This window comes from Heteronotia binoei, chromosome 21 (assembly GCF_032191835.1).
Source record: "Heteronotia binoei isolate CCM8104 ecotype False Entrance Well chromosome 21, APGP_CSIRO_Hbin_v1, whole genome shotgun sequence".
Lineage (NCBI taxonomy): Eukaryota > Metazoa > Chordata > Lepidosauria > Squamata > Gekkonidae > Heteronotia > Heteronotia binoei.
Genome location: NC_083243.1, coordinates 81,372,932 through 81,390,508, shown reverse-complemented (window position 1 = coordinate 81,390,508; position 17,577 = coordinate 81,372,932). Strand labels below are relative to the sequence as shown.

General features: G+C 41.9%; 1 protein-coding gene across 1 annotated transcript in view; it reads left to right on the top strand.

Moving 5' to 3' along the window:
- Nucleotides 1-17,577, top strand: part of SPTBN5 (spectrin beta, non-erythrocytic 5) — a 215,039-nt gene that overhangs the window by 32,704 nt on the left and 164,758 nt on the right. The window contains exons 12-20 of the mRNA XM_060262355.1: nucleotides 332-583; nucleotides 1,277-1,564; nucleotides 2,373-2,616; nucleotides 6,027-6,166; nucleotides 7,631-7,730; nucleotides 10,594-10,764; nucleotides 11,329-11,493; nucleotides 12,653-12,879; nucleotides 15,165-15,351. Coding sequence (XP_060118338.1) covers nucleotides 332-583; nucleotides 1,277-1,564; nucleotides 2,373-2,616; nucleotides 6,027-6,166; nucleotides 7,631-7,730; nucleotides 10,594-10,764; nucleotides 11,329-11,493; nucleotides 12,653-12,879; nucleotides 15,165-15,351 — 1,774 coding nt within the window. The remainder of the gene's footprint in view (nucleotides 1-331; nucleotides 584-1,276; nucleotides 1,565-2,372; nucleotides 2,617-6,026; nucleotides 6,167-7,630; nucleotides 7,731-10,593; nucleotides 10,765-11,328; nucleotides 11,494-12,652; nucleotides 12,880-15,164; nucleotides 15,352-17,577) is intronic.

The window sequence follows — 17,577 nt, the reverse complement described above, 5'->3', positions numbered from 1 at the left end:
TGCACATCCAAGGGTTGGAAAGGGACACACATGCTTAATTTTTCATGCAGTGCATTTATTACATTTGACAATTTGGCAAGTACATATTTTTCCCCAAGTACAAAATATAGGTAGAGAACTGTATCTTAGTGACACAGGTGGTTTCATGAAAATAGTATTTTTGTTTAACAGGCAGGAAATAATAATAATAATAATCAACAACAACAACATAATATCATGTATTTGTTGACAGAATGTTAACATGAAAGCAAGTGTCACTGCACTTGGGTGGGCAGAGTTCCTTTGCTACATCAATGACTGACCATACTTAGCCTTACTTTTGTACTTTTAGGTGGGAGCGCCTGGAAACATTAAGGGAAGAGAAGGGCTCAGAGCTGATTGGTATAGCCGATGTGAAGACCTTCCTTCAGGACTGCCAGGACACTCAACTGTTAATACAAGAAGGACTGACTCATCTTGAGGATTTAGGACGTCAGAACATGCCTGCTGTTCTGGAGGCAGAGAGACGCAAACTCAGTACCCTTGAGAGAGAAATCTCAGTCCAGGAGAGAAAAATTGAATACCTGGAAAGTGTGGCCAAATCGTAAGAAATCAGCCCTTTGCTACTTTGTAGTCTGTTCTGGTTCTGATTTACTGTTACATAGGTTGATGGGGCTAGCAGTAATAATGGTCTCATGTCCAATATCCAAAAGGTCTTCTGATTTATACTGAATTGTTAGGAGTTTAAGTCTAGTGTGGATATCCACACTAGATAAGAGTAATCTGTAATACCCATTTTTAGACCATATTTAGGAAATATTTATACAGACAAATTATATATTTGCACAAGAGTTGTGTGGAATCATGGGATGTTCATGGCCATGTGGTCTGCATAAACAGGTGGGAATGGTGCCAGCATTCAGCCCTATAGGCTGCTATACTACTTTTCTGTAAATGCCCAAATGCTTCACTGCTTCACACACATTACCGTAACCATTTTTACTGAAGTCATTTATAGTAGACCAGCATTTTTATATCCATAAGATGAAAGAAAGGCATGGCCAAGGCCACCCAGATTTGAATTGGAGACTTCCTGGCCAAAAACTCATCCTCTCAACCACTAGTGTAAACCAACTATTTACCTGGGTGCACCCAAGATCCAAATAAACTCCCATGTGGACATGTCACACTGAAAAATGGAATACCAAAATGTCAGTAATTGTATAGCAATGTGGAACACATTGGATTAATAACAAAGTGAGGAATTAATTTGGGAAATAATGACTTTATCACTTAGGATCAAGGATACTAATCCTGCAGAGAGCAAGGCCATAAAGGAACAGGTGGAAGACATGGAGGTTCTGCTGTCAACATTAAAGTCAAAGACAGATGAAAAGGGAGCAGCTTTGCAAGCAACACAGGACCAACAGACCTTTCTGCAAGGCAGTCGTGGACTCCTTTTTTGGGCAGATGGGATGAAGGAGAAGCTAACCAGTGAGGAAACAGGTGTAGATGTGGTTTCTGCAGAGCAGCTGCTACTAGGGCACCAAGATTTGCTAAAGGAACTACACAGCCAGAGCAAAAGGTAAAGCATGAGGAGATGAAGCACCAATAACTCATCTAGTTCTGGGTGATTTGGGGCCTCTTAAAGGTATGACAAAAAGAAGGCCCCATATTTATTATCCAGGCTTCTCTAGTGGTATATTTTTCTTACAAGTAGACCTAGACATGGTACCAAGCAATTCTGTATCAAGGAGAATCTAGAATAATCATTTATTATGCCTGTCCTTACAAAGCAAAAGGGATAAGGCTTCCCCTTTAAATTAAATTGTGTCTAGATTTCAACTAAATAATTAAAGCGAGATTCTTCAGCAGAACAGCTTGTCATCATTATAATTAAAATTCTAGAGTTTTCATAATCCTATTAATTCTTATTTCTAACATATGTATATAAGGTTGGATTCAGTGGTAGTTTCCATGGATGGAAGTGGAACAGGACTTTCTCACTCTGCCCCCTAACCTAACCCTAACCCTAAATGTTCCTCAAAATATTGCTTTTGGAGAATGGAGGACCACAAATAAACTGAGGGCCTGCAGTTTGAAAGGTGAATCAGCAAAAATCATTCCTCTTTCTATTAGTGGAAGTATACAGCTGGATCCAACCCATAGGCTTGTTTTGTGTTATATTAACTTGATTTTTTTTTTGCACTTGTGCATGTTCTCAAACAGAGAATTAAGAAATGGTAGAGAAAACAAGAGACTGTAAAAAAAAGAAATAAGAACTAGAATTGTTCATTAAACGCATTTGACAAACATTTCTGTCCTTGATGGAGGAATGCCTGTATTCTTTTGTGAGGACAATCAATATCTTATTTTCATGGAACTTTTGGCAGGTTTATGGAGTTGCAAGAGTTGGGTCAAAAGATAATGGATGTCTCATCCAGCGTCAGGGCTATGGATGTTCGTGAGTCCATGCATAAACTTGATCAGAAAAGGACTGAGCTGGATGAATTGTGGGCAAAGAGACAAAAGATGCTCCAGGAAAGTGTGGAACTACTAAAATTCAGTAGAGAAGTTGACCGTATCAATGCAGCCCTTGTCACTCATGAGGTCTTTCTCCAAACTGATAACCTGGGGGTAAGTGCAAATTTGCATTTTCAAATTTACATTGCAAGATAGAAGATTTGTAATCTTCTGTCTGAAAATCTGGACTAGTCTCCTTCAGGAGCACTCCCTAGGGGTGGAAGGGTGAACACTGACTCCCACCTCTGCTTCAAGCTGTATGTGTTGTGACCAGCATGGTTGGGCTTGATAACCTTTGCTCTGCTTCCCTACCCTGTGTGGCTGCACACAGCAGAGGTGGAAAGAGGCTGGCTATGCTGCATATTTGAGGGAGGGTAGCTTCCCTTAGTTCTTCCCCCAGCACTGGCCTCTACGGCGGGTCTTCAGATGGGGTCTACACAGAATGGACAGACAATATATACATATTGGCATCAGCTGTTTGGTGGCGGTGCTCAGACATTTCTATTCTTATTGCTTGACCTCTTTGATGAAGGTCCAGATTATGTACTTTTTTACAAACTTTTCTGGAAAAGTTTCTAATAGGGATTTCACTGAATAATTCCAATTATGGCTGTAAAAACTTGATCTGTTTTTAAAAATGAAGTTATTTATTAATTTTATTTCATTTATAGCCTGCCACTCTTGCTGACTCAAGACAGATTAAAAATATTTAAAAATTCAATCAGATATTTAAAATATCCAATAAACAGTGCCATGAAATTAGAATTATAGAACTGAAAAGCAAGAGACATATATTTTAAAAAGCTGTACAAGGGATTATATATTACGATGCAGTAAAATCAGCAGAAAACAATTTGATCAGGCAAGGTATCTTATCCAGTGAGATATTTTATCTGATTTATATCAATAATCAGTTATTTATGCATCTTGACTCTAATTAGCTCTTCCTGGCAATACCTCCCATAAAAGTAGTCCCCTGTGCAAGCACCAGTTGTTTCCAACTCTGGGGGACGTCGCATCATGACGTTTTCATGGCAGACTTTTTATGGGGTGATTTGCCATTGCCTTCCTCAGTCATCTACACTTTCCCCCCAGCAAGCTGGGTGCTCATTCTACTGACCTCAGAAGGATGAAACGCTGAGTCAACCTTGAGTTGTCTACCTGAGCCCAGCTTCCGCTGGGATCGAATTCAGGTTGTGAGCAGAGAGGTTGGACTGCAGTACTGCAGCTTTACCACTATGCTCCACAGGGCTGCACACCTCCCATACCCTCAACCTATATGTAATGGTTGGTGACTTCCATTCCAGTGTGTCTGAACTGTACATGCACATAAAACATCATTGGTCTTAAAAGGTGCCACTAGACTCAATCAAAAACAAGATACAACTTTGTTATTAAATAACAATATAGAACAAACAAAAATTTGGATTTTTTGCTTTGTGTGTTAGACAGAATCTCTGAATCTCTCATTCAACAAGACTTAGGCTCAGATTCTTATAGTTCCAAATTTGTTGCTGTTTGGTTCCCTTTTCTAGAATCCTTAGCAAAGAATGGGCAATATGCGACTTTATTAGAAACAATTAACATTATTTATTAATTTATTCTGATTTCTGTATTATAAATGGTTCTATGTGACAATGTATTTATGTATAATACTGCATCTTATTTAATTTTTTTATATGTACTAGTCATCTCAGAAGATACTTCTGTTATACTTTTGTCGCTAAATCTGTAAAAAACAAAACAAGTTGTAGCTCTTTGCACTGCATCCCACTCTGCCCCTAATTACCATGAGCAATTATATAGTTGCTGCACAAAGCTACAGAAGACTGGAGAAGGAAGGAAATATCCATTATTTGAACAGAGTTCTAATTGGAACTCTTTGGATCCAGTATTTTAAAAATATCTATTTATTTGTTTATTTTAAGACATTATATTATTTTAAGACAACTTACATTATTCTGGTATCTTAGATGGGTCAGAGGGGATTGTTTTTCCCCAATATATTAACAAATCTACAGTTTCACCCCCTTCATTTGGAACTCATAAGAATCTAGCACCTTAATTTCCATTATTTTAAACAAAACATATTAATTCAGATTGTGTGTGAAGATTTGCACTCTTGTGATATTTCATGTATGGGTGATAACGGTTTGGTTTTGCTTTGCACCTGAATAAAAGATTTTCCTCAGGCCACAATAGTAGCTTGGCCCTTGGTTTGACTAACTCTGCTGTGCTGATACATTAGACAAGGGGTTATGTAGGCTGGATCTGACATAAATGGGAATTGTGGCCGATCCACACATGTCATATAATGTAATGCCAGGTAGTGCAGATATAAACTTTTTTACTTAAAATGCAAGCATGCTTAAAACTCTTGCAACGTTTTGTTTAAAATGGAAAGGTGGGGGAATAGTGGGATTTGGCAATACACTCCAGGAAGCAGCAGCTTTAACTGGCCATACAAATGCTGGAAAGTGAAACTGCTTGAGCTCCACTCCATTGAAATACCTTGCAGCACAAAGTTGCAAGGAAAATGCTGAATGGATTTTGCATTGAGGTCTCTGGGCCCGACTACTCCTAGCATAGTCTATTTGGGTGCAGAGACCTTAATGGAAAATCCATTCCACATATCCTTTGCAGTTTTGCAAGCCAGAAGAGCTTTCTGCTGAAGCTGGTAAAGACAAGACAGAAACTTCGGCAGCCTCTGAGCTTCAAAGGGTGGGGGCAGGAGGAGGAAGGAGGGGGGAGAAAAGAGCCACAGGCCTGATAAAAGCACTGCACTTTTGACGCCCTACTATTTAGTCATAAACACTTTTGACAGTCCTACTATTTAGTCATAAGAACATAAGAGAAGCCATGTTAGATCAGGCCAATGGCCCATCCAGTGCAACACTCTGTGTCACACAGTGGCACTGATGGACCTCTGCTCCATATTTTTATCTAAACCCCTCTTGAAGGTGGCTATGCTTGTGGCTGCCACCACTTCCTGTGGCAGTGAATTCCACATGTTAATCACCCTTTGGGTGAAGAAGTACTTCCTTTTATCCATTTTAACCTGTCTGCTCAGCAATTTCATCGAATGCCCACAAGTTCTTGTATTGTGAGAAAGGGAGAAAAGTACTTCTTTCTCTACTTTCTACATCCCATGCATTATCTTGTAAACTTCTATCATGTCATCCCTCAGTCGACGTTTCTCCAAGCTAAACAGCCCCAAGCATTTCAACCTTTCTTCATAGGGAAAGTGTTCCAGCCCTTTAATCATTCTAGTTGCCCTTTTCTGGACTTTCTCCAATGCTATAATATCCTTTTTGAGGTGTGGCGACCAGAACTGCACACAGTACTCCAAACACAAGTCATAAACACAACCTCAGCTACTTACATATCCAAAAGTCTTTAAGCATCCTCATTGAAGCATAATATGAGGATGTTTGCTTGTACCACAAGGAATAATGCTATCTCTTACTATAGTACAAAAATAATTGTGATGGGGGATGTCGTAAAGCTTTCTTCCATCTCTGCAGGACCATGTGAATTCTGTTCGGAGTCTACTGAAGCAACATGGGGATTTTGAACAAGTACTGCTGATGTTAAAGCACCGGGTAGATGCAGTTAATGAGCATGGAGAGCAGCTGATGGAGAGAAACCATTTTGCTTCCGATATGTATGTGCTCAGTATTTCTTATGTCTAAAAGCAGAAAAGGGAGATAAAGGATATTGTCATAAATAACAACAAGAAGCTGTTCACTAACTTTGTTAACTTTTTATGACTAGGAATAATCATATAATGATCAAAGCCTACCACAAAGTTTGAGCATTCCTAGTTCCTCTTACCCACAGGGCCATCGCCAGGATTTTAAAAGCTGGGGGGCTTTTTTAAAAGTCAGGGGGCACGCTTTTGCATCCACTGTGGGGCTTGTTGCTTCTCAAAACTTTTCTGGGGTAGGGGCAAAAGCTGGAGGCTCTGAAAGTGGACAAGTCAAGACAGCCAGCCCTAAAACTTTGGAGTCAAGAAGGGACTGCACCTTATGTGCAGACAGGGGGATTTCCTTCCACCTCCTTCTCCCCCATCCCGGCACTTTGCAGCCAACAGCTGCATCTGTCCCCCCAGCCAGCCCATTCCATGCATCTTCTTCTACATCCTTCCTCTCCACCTGCTGCTTTTGCTGCTGCAGTGCTTGTGCCCTGTTCAGCTCTCCCAGCTCCGACTGCTGCTGCTTCACAAGCTCTGCCATGGCAAAGGGGTGGGGGGGGGGAGAAAGAAAGCAGGCTTCACCCTGGAGGGCCCCCTGGAAGTCAGGGGGCAGTGCCCCCACAGCCCCCCCCCCCCCGTGACTCCAGGCCTGCTTACTCACATCAGGACTAGCTAGGGATTTCCATGTCTGTGGCTCTGTTCAGTTATGGAAGTCTTCAATCTGCATGTCTCCCCCATCCCCTTATATGCAGCTAAAATAGTGACAAATTCACAGCAAATCTCAGTTTGTCATGATGTCTAAATTGAATCAAACAGCAAACAGACTAGGATTCCAGAGGCTAATTTCCGCTTGCTTTGGAATCCACATTTGTATAGTGGACAGCACAACTAAGTATGGTTTGTTGTAAACTGAGATTCTAGCTGCAGGCAAAATAAAGCAGAGGAAAGAGTACATGAACATGAGGACTTCATTGTTCCTATTCAGACAAAGCATAATTTGTTTGAATGTAGCCTATGTATTGTTTATCCCCATGTATTTCAGTTATATTCCTTCATTTTATATTATTGCTTAATCTATATAAAAATAGCCCTGTAAGTACTATGGGATCAAAAAACATATGTAGGCAAATAAGTTGTCAAATTAAAAACTGTGCAGGTTTCCAAATATGCCAAATCAATCTTTGAAAAGAAAGTTAATGCATTCCCCCACCAATGGGCTGAGTAATAGATCAAATTGAGACATGTATTCAGCTGTTATCAACTACTGTAATTCCATGCACATTGTTGAAATATTAACATATTCAGTGGGGTTTAGAGGAGACAAAATACATTTTAGAAACCTAGTGGCTGTGAGAAATTTCCTATCTGCTGCAATCTCCCCACCCCTCATAATACATTTTGGAGAAACTGAACCTTCTGAAATTTCTTTTCCAGCCTTGAAGAGAAAATGCATGCTTTACGGGAGAGGTGGAAATGCCTGACTAATAATAATGAACACAGAAAGAAGATGCTAGTGGATTCTCTTCTGCTACAGGTCTGAGGCTGCCACCATCCACCTGTAGAAAAGTTGGGTTTATTCCTTTGAGTTAAATGCATTATCAAGTTAAACATTCTCACCTACTTCAAGTATGGTCCAACTGAGTGAAATTTAGCTTTGTTTTTATGCATGTATTAGATGCCCTGCTTTAAAGATCATAGCTCAAACCCATCAAAGCAGGATGGAGCACACAATCCTTCAAACCAGGATTCTACAAACACCCTCACCAACTCACCATGGGTGGCCATAATAGCTGGAGGCCAGCCAGGGACACCTTGAGGGGGGAATGATGTGAGTGCGCGTGCGCGCCGAAAACAGGAAGTGACGTCACTTCCAGTGACGGCATGCCACCGCCGGAGACAGGAAGTGACATCATTTCCCCCGTGCCACCTGCCAGAAGCAGGAAGTGACATCACTTCCTGTGACATCATTTCCCCCCATTTTCCTCCGCCGGCTGTTTCTGATAGCCCTACGCCCCCTCTTTCATTTGATATGTGTCCCGTGCGGGTGCCACCCCCCTGCCGGGAGATGCCGCAAAATGAGCCCCCTTGAGGCTTATGGCGGCAGGGCTCGGTGGAAGCGAGCTAGACTGCTGTTCGAGCCCGTCCCTGTGGCATCGGTCCCATCGTTGTGGGACCCAGGGGGCCGGCGCAGCGGCCTGCCGAAGCAGCCTGTCACTAATAATAACACAGGTCGAGATGCAGGACAGGAACCCGGAAGTGACCGACAGGCTGCTTCAGCGGGAGGAGGCGCAGCGGCGGCTGGTGCTGGTGGCGGCGCTGCTGGCAGGGCTGGTAGCGGCTAACCCGGGGCCTCCCGCCACGCCGCCACCGCAGGCACCGCTGGCCCGCCTCCGCCGCCTCCTCCGTCGCCTCCGCTGCCTCCTCCGTCGCCTCCGTCACCTCCCCCTCTGCCGGGCCCTACGCCAGCGAGAGGAGCTGGCGGGCCGCACGTGTGGGCAGGGAAGGCGGCAAGTGAGGGAGCCAGCGTCCCTGCGCGTGCGCACGGCGTTGTGGCGGGCCCGCCACACCGCCGTGCGCACGCGCAGGGACGCTGGCTCTCTCACTCACTGCCTTCCCCGCCCGCGCGCGTGGCCCGCCGGCTCCCCACTGGCTCCCCGCCGGCTCCCCGCTGGCTAAACCGGGACTTCTAATGGTCCCGGTATAGCCAGCCCGGGAGGCGGGAATTGGGGGCCAGAACCGGGACTTTCCTGGGTGACCGGGACGGTCTGGCCACCGTACTCACCAATGGCAGATGCCCCTCTGTCAAAGTTCTCCATTAAGAAGGTGTGGTAAGGACAAGCCAGCCTCCTTTCTACAAAAGCCCACATTATCTTGTCCCACCTCCAAAATATTCAGAGTAGGCGTGGAAGGGACATGATCTTATTTCTATATACTACAGATGTAGTACAAATCTGCTAATTTTCCTCTGCAGCAGCATCACTCCTAATTCTTATACATTAATGGCTTGGTCTGTATATTCAGACTATGCAGCATTCTAAAAGCTGTGCTGCTTCATAATGTAGGGGGAGGAACACATACTTGAATGCTGTCTCACATCAGAAGCTCTGCGTTATAAAGTAACTTAAACTCTGCTTCTTGACTGGTGTGACTTATGTTGTGGTTCGCTAGGAGGTCTACAACTACAGCCACTGAGAAGCAGTGAAGGAGGATTTGATACCTTTAGCAGGGAGCATCAGGAGGGAATAACTAAGACCAGGCCTTGGATTCACCAAACGGAGAGCCAGTTTGATGCAGTGGTTAAGTGTGCAGACTCTTATCTGGGAGAACCGGGTTTGATTCCCCACTCCTCCACTTGCACCTGCTGGAATGGCCTTGGGTCAGCCATAGCTCTGGCAGAGGTTGTCCTTGAAAGGGCAGCTGCTGTGAGAGCCCTCTCCAGCCCCACCCACCTCACAGGGTGTCTGTTGTGGGGGAGGAAGGTAAAGGAGATTGTGAGTCGCTCTGAGACTCTTCAGAGTGGAGGGCGGGATATAAATCCAATATCTTCTTTTTCTTCCTTTTCTTCTTTGGATTCAGCGGGAGCTCGCAGGAGCACAGCTCCTGAACCTTTCTGACAGTTCCACCTCCTCCTTCCCACCTTGTCCATTGAATAGTATGTGCAGCTGCATAACAATCCCTGGATGAGCTCCGCCACCTATTTTTCTACAAAACGATCCCTGACTAAGACCCTGGAGCTATTCATGCAGTGTTTTGCAGGCATACAACTACTGAGCAGAACCTGGTACTGGCAAATGATGTCATTACCTGTGCTCACACCAGATACTACAGTGCTTTCAGCAGCTGTTTGCCTTCATGGTGCTGTGGGAGTTTGTCCCAGTGCCTCTGACATCACCTCCTAACACCTTCCTGTAGATGTATAAAATCTCCTCTTGTCAGGGGCACCTGTTTGTGATAGTTACAGTCCTCCTAGTGAACCACCACACTTTGACAAGCTCATTTTCTATGGCAGGGAGTTTTTGATGGAGGAGAAGCAACCATTCATGTTGATTCTCATATATTCTAAAGTTCTTCCAGAAGATTCACCTGGAAAGTTGTTTGTGTTGTTTTTAAGGAAAAGGTATATAGTCTGGAACGATGCCATTTTTTTTTTAAAAAAATGTCTGTACTGGCACTAAATAAGTGTTAAATGTTAGTACTGGAGAATTTAACATACAAAAGTATAACAAAAATGTGCTTTATGTCATTCCAAGTTCTTGTAGAATTAGCCCAAGATTCTTGACACAGAAAATTGTGATTCTTACAGCCCTAAGGATCCAGTTTTTTCAAAACAGTAGGGATTTTCCTAACCTGCTCTAAAGTCAGTGTTCATTTTAAAATTCAAATATATGTAATCCTAGGAGTTTAATTATGATACTGCTGAGCTTTTGATATGGATGGAGGAGAAGTACAAGATAGCATCAGATGAATCCTACCGTGACCCAACAAATATTCTACGCAAGCTGAAAAGGCATGAGGCTGTTGAACAGGAAATGAAAGCTAATAAGAAGCACTTCATGGAACTTATGGTGGTAAATCCTTCACTAAACCTGTTTCAACCATTCTTGTTAGATTAGAAACTCCCATGCCAAGTGCCCAAATACCAATAGTAAAGCAATACTCTAATGTTTTTACATATGGTACACAATATTCAACCAGGAAATTTGCAAAGCATTTTTGTTCCTGGGTACCATGTGGTGGCAGTGGTGTTTTTTTCTTTTTTTTAAGGAAGCTTCTAAAGCTAAGACTCAGAATGACCGAGCAATTTCTGCTGAAACGTCAGGCTATGCTTTCGGAATAAAGAAACAAGCTTCAGATAATTCATTACTTTATATACTTGGCTGTTGGCAAAATGACTTACTGTGTGGCAGCAGAAACTTGAGAAGGAATTCTGCAGATAATGGACAAACTAGTAATATAGCAATTTCAGATATTTAGTAGATTTCATATTGGACCTAGGGTGAGCTCATTCTAGAATACATAGTCTTTAAGGTGCCAATGGATTTCAGCTTCATTTGTTTGGCATATTCAGGGTGTTAACAAAACCATCAGGAGATTTTTTTTTTTTTTTAATCAAATGCACCTTTTTTCTCCAGGCTGGAAATGAGTTGGTTCAGGATAACCACTATGCAGCAGATTCCATTCAGGACAAAATGTCAGAGCTCAAGAAGAAATGGGAGAAGCTACACAGGAAGATGGTGGAACGAGGAGACAAACTGAGGCAGGCTGGACAGCAAGAACAACTTGCAGAACTTCTCAAGGCCAGAATGTTTCCAATGGGAAAGCTAGAATTAAAAATATATTTTCTTCCCACTACCACTTACAAATCTTTGACATTTAAAAGTATTCTCTTTAAGCTCTAAAACTAGGGGCATTTGCATTGCCGGTGAGAAAAATAAATAAATAATAAATAAATAATAAAATTATTGCACAAAATAAGGAGGCCTTTTTATCACTGAGAATATGTTACTAATATAAAAGTAATAATACTTCTAGTTTTACTAATGTTAGTATAAAACTAAAGTAAAGGACCAGTCATGGTGATACCATTTTTTGAAGGGATATTAAATAATTTGCACGTTGTTGTTCATGAATCCATGCTTATGGAAATGACTATTTTAATTTGTTGAACTTTTAACAGAAAGAAGACAATGCTATCCAGCAGTTTTAAAAGGACAGGGTTGGATCAAAAAGAAGAATTTCTGTAAAATAACATCCAGTGCTATTACTGTTACTGTTAACATTATTTCAACAAATAGCCTACTTTTTAGAAAGAAATCTCAAAGCAACCAACAAGCATGAATAATACAACTAAACATGAAAAAATCTTTAAAACATTTAATATACACAAAAACTTGACCTTACCTATATGACAGAATGAAGAACAAAGTTATCTCCAAACATTTTACCAAATATTACACATTAGACACACAAACAGATGACACACTTTCTTTGAAAGGAAGTTCCAAAGCAGTTCTTTTACAGAGTAGATGCAAAATTTTATTTGTAAACATTGATTCTACAAAGAAGAACACTAAGCAAGACATATCCTGAAATTCTCAGAGAAGAATATGTGGGCATATACAGGATACTGGTTCATAAAGAGACTCTTCGCTAAACTGCGCCATTGTGGCATGTGTTGCATGAAATTCTGATGGCTCAGGGCCTTAGAACCGGATTTTGATATATACTAAGACACTTAGCACAGGGTATACTGACTTAATAGAAGTTTTTCTTGCAACTCTCAAAGTTTACAGGTCTGTGAAAAACTTCCAAAACCAAAAAGTATGTAATACATTTTATTAAAATCCACCAAAATTTCATAAAACAGGAAGAATCACAAAATACCACTCCTGAAACCTTATGCTAATGGAAAAACAGAGGCAGGAGAATAACACACTTTTTACATGACCTCTATAGGATGCAGAAGAGAAGATAGAGAAGATGGAGAAAGTCCTTCATAATGCAGACGTGGGTCATGACTTGCGTTCCAGTCGCAATCTGTTCAAGGAACACAGTCAACTGGAAAATGAGATGCAGGGATTGGCTGTGAAAATGAGTTCCATTGTCCTTCATGCCCAACAAATGGCTACAGATCATTTTGACAGTGAAAAAATTCTGGATGAGACGCAAAAGTATCTGGAAAGGTGAGCTGAGTTCTTTTTTTAAAATAGAATTTTGTATTGCCAATAATCTTGTTCTTTTTCTACCAAGGGTTATTTCTTTCTCAGCTAAGCACAGCCTGTTAACAGCACTCTGAAGCCTATATTGGAGAGGAAGAAAATGGGACATGGGAAAATAAGATATGAAAGCCAATGAAGTGCAGAATCTAGAGTGCTGGAATGGAAGTCGAAGGCCTAGGTTCAAATTGTGGAGATGACTTTGAGAAAATCACATTTCAATCTTTCATCATAACATGGATGTGAGGCTTAAATTGCTGCTCTGAACTTCTAAGAAAGTCAGGATATAAATGTAGCAAAAATCTATTTGCATCAAAAGCTATAGTAAACATTAGAACAGGTTATTCATATAAGATCCATGTAATATGCCTTCTGCATTATTTTCACTTATTTTCCAAAGCAGCAGTGGCCAGCTATTTTAACATACACTGTGGGAAAGTCCAAAGTAGCAATGGAAGAATACCCTCCACAATCACTTGCATTTTTGTGAGTATTCTAGAATGAACTTTTAAAAAGACTTGCAAAATGCCCCATTCCCGTCTGCACCAGCTCTTCTGTCTGCCAGTAACAACCCCCCAGAGAAAACTGTACTCTTCTTCCTTTCCTTATGGATGCACAGGACTGTGCCTTTATGGCCTTTCAAGCTGAATCAGAAGGCTGAACTCCAGGAAAAACTTCTCTAACTTAGCCTGTTCTGGTCAGTAGGTGCAAAAAAGAGAGGTGATAAAACTCTTGGAAGCAAGTAGAAAGTTTTTTTTTTTTGTGGTGAGTCCATCAGAGCAGACCAAACGCTTAATTGAGGTCTGGAGGAGGCGACCATTAGCCACATATTGGCCTGGACAGCTGAAGGAAGCTTCAAGGTAATGTAAAACTCTGTAGAGATGTCCTGTCCTGAATAGCCCAGGCAAAACTGATCTCATCAGATCTCAGAAGTTAAACAGGGTCAACTCTGGCAAGTACTTGGATGGGAGACCTCCTTGGAATACTGGTAGGAAGGACATGGGCAGGCTTTATTCAGCCACCTCTCTGAATATCCTCCATGCCCCCAGTAGGAGTCAGTTACCAGAAGTCGCCATGACTTTCAGATGCAGACACACAAAAAGAGACGCATACATAAAATACAAAAAACAAAAAACCCCCATGAAAGAATACTCCGCAGATATCTGTAATTTTTAAGCTAAGGGGCCTGTCGTATATTTTACCATCTGATAGGGCATGTATAGAGATAGAAACTGCATTTATCCATTTCTTTTGAATCCCTTGCTCAGCCTGGTACTGTGCTAAAAGTATGCTTGTGAACATTTTCTCTTTAATATTTTATAACTTTTTATGCTGGTAGTGATTGTATGCACCACATAAACCTCCACCCTCTTGGACATGCTATTTTAAAAGGAGTGCTGGGGAAAGCCAGTCTGTAGGCAACTGCCTATTCAAGGGCACACAAGGCAGTAAACAGTCCCTATGGTGACCAGGCGCTGGGCAACAAGAGTCACAGAGGCAAGCCCTCAGATCTTCAAAAGAAAGCTGGGAGGTCAGGTGGGGCAGTGGTTACCTGAGAGAGAAAGAAAAGCCTTTCCAGGTGTTGGGAAAACCTTGGAGGGAATGGTGGAACAGGGCCTGCAGGATGGAGCAGGATTGTTCCTCTACATACTGCATTTCTCAGCAAACCGGCTATGTGCTATGTTCTAAAGATGCACCATTAGAGACTGCTGGTCGACAGTTGTCCAGCCATGACAGTTTGTCATAGCTAGGACAAAAGAGATTCTCCTCCTGTCCAGATGTGCCACAGACTTTGTCACTTGTGGTATTCATAGCATACGGTGACCATCCATGGTCTAAGAATGATAGAGGAAAACAGTTCTGATGTACATTTCAACTAGAATCTTTGAAAACTTCTGGTCTTCTGATATAGCTGCCTGTCATTAGCTTGTCAGAGATCACATTCTCTGGCCTTACTCGGGAACAAGGTTAGAATAACTGGACAGGTGATTGAGTTCTACATTAACATTTTTGAAGTATGATTGAAATGTAATTTTGCATTGTTTTTTCAAAGTTTTACCAAACTGGCTATACAAAACAAGTCAAGAGTGCATGAGTACCAGATCATAAATGAAAATGAAGCTATTTCAATAAGAACTGGATGTTGATCTTTTCAGTGGGTCTCACCATTGACCTTATGATAAAATAAACTGTCAAAAAAGTTTGGTTAAGATGCAGTGGCAAACAGAATTGTTTTAATATCTGGTCTGCAGGTATGAATCTCTCCAAGAGCCTCTTGCTGAGAGAGGCCAGCTGCTGCAGGCAAGAGTAGAACTTTATGAATTCTGCCATTACCACAATATGGAAATGCAATGGATTAATGAAAAAATAGCAGTTGCCAATTCCACAAACCAATGCAAGTCCTTGGATGCAGCTCTACGTTTGCTACAGAAGAACAAGGTAACTCCTTGACTCGGGTGCCCCTGTTGCAGGTGGCATAATGGATTCATATTTAGAGATGGGCATGAACTGGCTCACACACTAAAGCAGGGGTGTCAAATGTCCAGCTTGCAGACCAGAATAGCCCACTCTGTCTTCAATCAGACCCATGGGCCTCTTTTCTCCCCCCCTCCCCCTCCTGTCCTTACCCTTTGAAGCTCAGAGGCTGACAACATTTCCTGCTCTTTCAGTTCCTGGTTCTTTCTGCCTTCTCTTTGCTTGCTGCAGCAGGAAGTAAAGCTGCAAGGAAAACATGGAATGGATTTTCTATTAACGTCTCTGAGCCCAGATAGATAGGGCCCAGAGATCTTAATGGAAAATTCATTCTGTGTTTTCCTTGCAACTTCATCTGTGCTGCAATGTGTTTCAATGGACTGGAGATAGTTTTACTTTCACCATTCCTATAGCCTGCTGAAATTCATGCTTCCTGGAGCAGAGCCCTTGCCAATAAAGGGTTGATACTTTGAGCCAGCTTGTCCCTGCTGAATGAACCTGACCTAGTGAGTACTCTAACCTTGGAACCCACAACCAAAGGGGGATATTATACTGGAGAGCCACTGCCAATCTGAGTAGACCCCGGGGTGGTGGGGGCAGAAGCATGGTTATAGAATGTTGGAGACTTGTCTTAGCAGTAGTATGTGTGAAAAGGATCTAGGGGTCTTAGCGGATCATATGCTGAACATGAGTCAGCTGTCAAAAAAGGGGTGATGGGGTGGCTAAAAAGGCAAATGCAATTTTGGGCTATATCAACAGAAGTATAGTGTCCAGATCTTGTAAGACCTGACCTGGAGAATTGTGTTCAGTTTTGGGCACCACATTTTAAGAAGGATATAGACAAGCTGGAACAGGTCCAGAGGAGGGTGACAAAGATGGTGAGGGGTCTGGAGACCAAGTCCTGTGAAGAAAGATTGAAGGAGCTGGGCATGTTTAGCCTGGAAAGGAGGCTGAGAGGCGATAAGATCACCATCTTCATGTACTTGAAGGGCTGTCATATAGAGAGGATGGTGCAGAATTGTTTTCTGTGGCTCCAGAAGGTAGGACTAGAACCAATGGGTTGAAATTAAATCAAAAGAGTTTCTGGGTCAACATTAGGAAGAACTTCCTGACCATTAGATTGGTTCCTCAGTGGAACAGGCTTCCTCAGGAGGTGGTGGGCTCTTCTTTGGAGGTTTTTAAACAGAGGCTAGATGGCCATCTGACAGCAATGAAGATCCTATGAATTTAGGGGGAGGTGTTTGTGAGTTTCCTGCATTGTGCAGGGGGTTGGACTAGATGACCCTGGGGGTTCCTTCCAACTCTATGATTCTGTGATTCTATGATTCTAAGTTTGCAATGCCATTTCATTCTTTTCTCAGATTCAGAGCATTTTATAGTTATAGTTTCTGCTGTGATCCTTGTGCTTTTTCTTGATGTTTTATTTTAAAAATATCATTGCCAAATCCCACTATTCCCCCACCTTTTCATTTTAAACAAAATATTGCAAGAGTTTTAAGCATGTTTGTATTTTAAGTTAAAAAATATTTAATTGTATTTGTCTATATCCTTTATAAAGTTTATATCTCTGCTACCTGGCATTACATTATATGACATGTGTAGCCTAGCTCCACAAAGTCCCATTTGTGTCAGATCCTGCCCTCCTAACAAATGAATTTGACATCCCTGCACTAAAATTTGTGATGAATTTTGGCTGGTTCATGATTCATAAACAGAAATTCAGGGCAGGTCAACCAGCATGAACTTTCTATGGAATTTCAAATAGTTTGTTGAGGTTCATGGTAGTTTGTGAATGGATACATTTCCAGACAGACTATCTCTGCTCAAACAAAAACAAAATGTCAAAGCAAGGAGTCTGTGTGGAATTCACCAACTTGGAAACGCTCTTGTCAGTTTCAAATTAGTCTTATAACTTTCAAGAGGGTTTCCCCCCCCCCCTTTGACCACATTTCTTTGTGTCCCCTTCCCATTTTCTTGCATAGAGCTTGCAAAATCCCACCTCCAGCTTGGATTTGTTGTGACCTTATGCTTTGAGAGCAATCATTTTAAGTTTGCAGTGCCAGTAGTACTAGGCTGTGATGGGCACTCTGCACATTGTAACTGGTTGTGCTGGGCTTGTAAAATCCCCATGTTTGGACTTCTTGTAAAACTGGGCTTTGAGATCAGTCCTTTTATGTTTGCAGTGCCACAGTG